Source organism: Sinocyclocheilus anshuiensis, unplaced genomic scaffold, assembly GCF_001515605.1.
Source record: "Sinocyclocheilus anshuiensis isolate Anshui unplaced genomic scaffold, SAMN03320099.WGS_v1.1 scaffold207, whole genome shotgun sequence".
Lineage (NCBI taxonomy): Eukaryota > Metazoa > Chordata > Actinopteri > Cypriniformes > Cyprinidae > Sinocyclocheilus > Sinocyclocheilus anshuiensis.
The window spans coordinates 4,495,903-4,501,646 of record NW_015551045.1 but is presented as its reverse complement, the minus strand read 5'-3'; the positions used below and the strand labels follow the sequence as shown (position 1 = coordinate 4,501,646).

Sequence of the window (5,744 nt, the reverse complement as noted above, 5' to 3'; positions counted from 1 at the left end):
AGTTTCGCTTTCACAACGAAACACAGCGCCTTCACGACATGGCAGCGGCGGCAACAATACTACAGCGAGAATAAAAGTTACGCGGCGTTATGCAACTCTTCCCACATAGTGACGTAGATATGTGGGGGCTTGTTAGAATGAGCCATTTTAGGTAGATATGGCTGACTCTTAATTTTTATAAAGAATATCTCTTTGGATTTGAGACTTTAGTCTTTGCAACTTTACAGATCTTCTTTATGCACCAAGAGATTGTAACGTTCCAAAGAGAAAGGAACAATTGAAATCGCATCATATGACCCCTTTAAGTAAAATAAACATGCTGGTACTACAGTAAGACATAAACGGGCAACTTAAGACATTAAGCAACTTAAGCTAAAAGCAGAAGCAGATCAACAGAATGGAACAAAATGCTCGAGGCATTTTTTTTTTTTTTAAGTAACTGTTTCCAACATACTTAAAAATGCCACATTTATAGTGATAATCTGATAAAACAGCATAATTTGTCACAGTAGTTGGTAAAAACAACTGTCTAACAAACTGTCGATCTGCTTTATTAAGAATTTTGGGAATTGTCATGACCCTGTTGACACCAACAGAATTAATTCACTGAGGATTTATGCTTGTTGGAATAGTGTGTGAACTAACAGAACTACAAACAACGAACTCAAATCATTTTTTAAGAGTTTATCCACGTCACCATAAATATGTGCAGTTCACACACTCACGTATTACTCTATATTGTTATCTTTGTTTCCTATTGAATCCATAGCTTTACTTACCAAAATTCCAGAATCTTTCGCTAAATCTGTCGCTGTCATTTTGTCAGTTATAATGATGGACACTTTATTGCAAACTCAGTAAGCCAATCACGAGTAATAGAGCGCGCTGCCTAATTCAGCAGCGTTCTCATTGGTCAAAAGTTCTCCCGTCGCCGTGTGCTGCTGAGCAACGGAGCGCGCGCCTTGATTTGGCAGCGCTCTGATTGGCTGAAAGTTCTGTTGTGGCCGAGTGCTTCAAGGCATCAAAGGCTTCATGCTTTTTTCATGAGACGTCAGAGTGACTGAAGCTCGAGGATGTCCGCGTCCGCGAGCTTGAAGGAATCAGACGGAGATCGGGACATGGAGCAGCGCAAAACCCAAGTGTCAATCCACCCTTTCAGCGTCGAGTCTCTTATATCTAGCCACAAAACCAGTAAAGACTTTGAAAGACGGCGCGAGGATGTATCCAGCCAGTTTGCTAAGACTGAGATCAGGGATTCTTATGGCTCGGCTGCAATACAAAAGCACTTTATGCAGACCTCACCCGTCAAATCGGAGTCCCCCGAGCCGGATGACTGCACACCATGGGTTATGAACCCTAGATTCGCTCAAACACGTAAGCAATTTAATTTTCTGAACGAACTGCTTATGCTTTAAATGAAACAATATAAATTACGACAGGGTCTATAATCGTCATAAAAATTATCTTTCCTAAAACGAGCAATTTGGCTCATTTATTGAAACTTATAAGAGATCTAAAAAGTGTCAATGCTGTCTTCTTAATTTATACATAGTCGACATCATATTTCATGATTACTTTGTATTAGGCAATTTGCAGATAAAGCGAATTCATGCTTAATATTCTGTGAAAGTATAAATGTAATGGAAACTAGAGACACATGAGGGCCAACTGCTCTGAAAACATAACGCCATAAGAAGTTTCATGTTTTATTTAGGAGAACTCTGATTTAATTAAGAACATAACACTAGTATACATTTGTTTGTAATTAAGCGGAATAGCCTACAGTAGATGACAATATCGCAGAGGTGATAGATGAATGTTTATTTTGCAGTTTTATATAGGCTACTTTTATCATTTAATTTTATATTAGCATATCTTTTTTATAATTAAAATACTGCTCAAAATACCCGGGATTTCCCCAAAATAACCAATAAGGAAATAATGAATACACTCTAAAAAAATGCTGGGTTGTTTCAACCCAACAGATCACCCTTTACAGCAGATTTAGTTCACAAACAACTGACAGCTTTGACCTAAATATGATTTTCAGTTACAATAATTAACCCTAAAATTCGACATTAGTAACTTACTTTTAAAGCAGCACTATGTATAAACAGAACTGCACACATCCCGCGGAAGAACATTCCAACCGGAGCTACTCACGCAGGTATGACCAGGCTATAATAGTCCAAATATAAGTACTTATTATAAGTGTACCGTAGTGATTCGGAATAAGACAAAAACGTGGTTTGGAAGATTAATTCATGATGTACTTGTTGCGAACCGATTTAACGGGTTCATTGAAAATAATCAGTTCGTTCATGAATCAGACACCGCTTCTGCGTCTCGGAGCATGTGATATTATATATATTATAAGAAGTAACGATAAGTTTTATGAAATGTAGTGAAGTAAAAAGTACGATCTTATGCTTTGGAATGTAGTGAAGTAAAAGTAAAAGTTACTCAAAATAAAACTACTCCAGTAAAGTACAGATACTTGAAAAATGTACTTAAGTACAGTAACGAAGTAAAACTACTTCTATGAACACACTATTGAACTATGAAAACACTATAATTAAATTAGTTTAAAATCTATTTTTGACCAACCTAAAATCTACAAGAAATTGATTCATGATTACATTTTGCTACACTAACTTCTTTTCCCACCACAGGCCAGGTAAGTGCCTGTCCTCTCCGCAAGCACAAGACCAACCGTAAACCCCGTACGCCATTCACCACCTCACAGCTCCTGGCCTTGGAGCGAAAGTTCAGACAGAAACAGTACCTGTCCATTGCCGAGCGAGCAGAATTCTCCAGCTCCCTCACCCTCACAGAGACACAGGTGAAGATCTGGTTCCAGAACCGACGGGCCAAGGCCAAGCGTTTGCAAGAGGCCGAGCTGGAAAAGTTCAAACTGACTGCCAAACCTGCCCTCCACCCCAATTTCAGTTTGCCTCTTCCTCTTGGAACCCAACTTCATTCGGCCGTCTCACTCTATGGCCAGTCGTATCCCTACCAGAGGCCTTTATTGCCTGTTGCTCCAGTGGGACTCTATAGAACACCTTTAGGGTACAGCATGTATCACCTCGCTTGAGAAGAAGTGCTACAGTATGGACTAGTACTGATCTGTGGATGTACAGAAAGACAATGTTTACAAACCTTGGGTGTCCAAGTCTGAAAAAAAGCAGCAACCAAAAAATTTAATTCACTATTTCATAATGTGCCTTCACTCACGTCTTAAAATACATGAAATAAAAAGCGGGACATTTTACCTCACTTTCCACTGACTGAAAGATCACATTTTACCGTGTGGATGGATAATGCTGTTGCCAAATCTTTTGTGTATATTTGTGTCATGCATCTTTATGTAATATATTGTAAAACTAATTATTTTGTGTACAAAATACTGAGTTTAAATTCCACTACATTTAATGTTGATGGATTTTTATCCTGTAAGAAAGTGTTCTGACAAGTTCATTACACATTGTTTTTACTTTAATTGGTTTAATTGACGGACAGTATTTTACAGAGGTTGTTTTTGAAACAAATTAAACATCAAGGTGAATGATTGTATATGATAAATACATTGGTATGTTCACACTGAGAAATGTAAGAATTTGACAGTGAATATGATATATGCAAAGATGTCTTTGAAATTAGTCACTTGTAACTAAAATGTGGAAGTTTATTTTTCTGGCCACATTTTTATATATTTTTATACTATAATTCTACGTCACTGAAATCTGAAATGTACAGTAAACTGCAATTGGCAAGCAAACACAATAGCATTTGTTTATTGAATTAGTTTATTAAATTAATATTTCTGTTTCATGTTTGAGAAAGTATGTGAGAGTTTTCGCAATCGCATTTATATTCATAATATTCTCTATTAATTTCCTTTAAGTGCACCTCTAATTTATTTATTTTGTATTTTTTTAAAGCAGGTAACACTTTACAATAAGGTCTCATTCGTTAACCATTTTATTCAAATAGCAAAAAGTTATTTTTTGAAAACAAATCCAAGGCTGTTCATATCACAGGAACTAACCACACTGAAAAAAAATGATTAATTGAATTTACTAATTGTTTTAAGGTAAGTGGTTGCACTCAATGTATTTTAGCTACATTTAAATAAACAAATGTAGTTGACTAACTTTTAACATTTTTTTTTTATTTAAATGTAGCTAAAATAAATTGTTTGCCACCACTTACCTTAAAAAGGTAAGTCCCAGGAATGCTTCTTTCTAAACTATCAATACATTCTTGCATAATATGAATATGAATTATACTATTTAAAAAAAATAATAATAAAAAAGTAAAGCAATTTGCATACATATGACAGTATATCTAAATATGAACAATTTATAACTTTTATAAGGTCTTTGGTTAAATAATGATTTGTTAAAAATGATATACAGTAGTAATGTTATTATTGAAAGGTATGCTAAAATGTTAGCGATTAGTTCGGTTTTACCTCTTTACTCTTGTTATGGCTTGTTCATTAGGTTGTGGCTCTATAAATGGGGACGTTCGAGGGCCTATTTTAATGCTTCCGCGTGACTTTGATGCAATCAGGAAAGCGTTTATGGTCAGCACTTTACTCATGAGCTTCCTTTAATCAAAACACGAACCCAGTCATGCTAATCAAACACAGAGCCGCTAAAGTGTTCGCCGATGTGTTTTATAATGTCTATTTATCTATAGGCCTATACAGCAAAACGACAGAGCTTCCAGTAGGTTATTTTATGGAGCTGTAAACACGGGAATCTCCGACCGCATGCAATCTTTGACGAACACCCAATTCATATATCAAACTAGGCTATATGTTATTAAATTGTACATAGGCAATATATCAGATTATTCTATTTACAAGTTTCATGTTTGTGTCTATCCCGTTTTTTTCCCCCGGTGCATCTGAAAATTACTTTCAGAAACATCTTTTTTTTCAAAGCAGCGGTTTTGTGGTCTGAGAGGTCAAATATCAAATGGATATATAAAACAGAAGGCTGAATCCTGACTGACAGAGGAGGAGCTGGGGATGGAGGAGGGTAATTAGCTATTGAGCAATGCGAAAACTGCTGATAATACTGAGGGACCTTATATATGAATGCTTAGATAGGTGTCGTATTCCCATAGGGAGATGGGGATCAGCTGAAGGTCAGCTGATGCGAGCTTGACTAACGTGACCTGCCAGAACTAACACTACGCTTGATTTAAAAAAAAAAAATACTCATGAATGTAACAGTTAACAGTTAATTTTCAGTTGGTAGTAGTAACATCATGCTATGCATTGAAGAAGACACAGAAGAGCATGAACTCGTTACACAAACTTTTTTTTAAAATTACTTTCCAAAAGGGATCTTGCAGTCACTGGTCCCAAAATGGGTGCTTTTCAGATGCAAACAGGTGTAAATAAAGTGTTTTTGCATGCTTTTCTTAAAATAAAATGAACTTTGGTTGCATGTCACATTATTTATTACTTTATTTTAATTTATTACACATTATTAGCATGCTTCTACTTATCAAATAAAACCAAATAATCAACACATAAGATGAAGTTGACAAATGTTGCACAAGCATCTTGGATTAAGCAGATTTGCATTTAGTATATGATGTTTAATCTAACTGTAAATAGAGATTTATAGAGGAAATAAAGTAAAAATCCTCCTCTAGGTCTCTGATGATAAAGCATACTGCCATATGAAATTGCACGCAGTCATCTAAACTGCATCTAGTATTAATGA

The 5,744-nt window shown here is 35.7% G+C and overlaps 1 protein-coding gene across 1 annotated transcript; it reads left to right on the top strand.

Annotated features, from left to right (window-relative positions):
- The first annotated feature begins 1,011 nt into the window (after window positions 1-1,011).
- On the top strand, window positions 1,012-3,417 carry LOC107661799 (homeobox protein MSH-D-like). Its single transcript, XM_016451565.1, has 2 exons — window positions 1,012-1,374; window positions 2,673-3,417. The coding sequence occupies exons 1-2, from the start codon at window positions 1,074-1,076 to the stop codon at window positions 3,092-3,094; spliced, it is 723 nt and encodes a 240-aa protein (XP_016307051.1). The 5' UTR covers window positions 1,012-1,073; the 3' UTR covers window positions 3,095-3,417.
- The last annotated feature ends 2,327 nt before the right edge of the window (window positions 3,418-5,744 follow it).

Excerpts from the sequence above, each read along its gene's own strand:
- LOC107661799 (XM_016451565.1), top strand. The coding sequence starts at position 1,074 with ATGTCCGCGTCCGCGAGCTTGAAGGAATCAGACGGAGATCGGGACATG. Across the intron at positions 1,375-2,672 it reads CCCTAGATTCGCTCAAACAC|GCCAGGTAAGTGCCTGTCCT; the intron begins GTAAGCAATTTA and ends TTCCCACCACAG.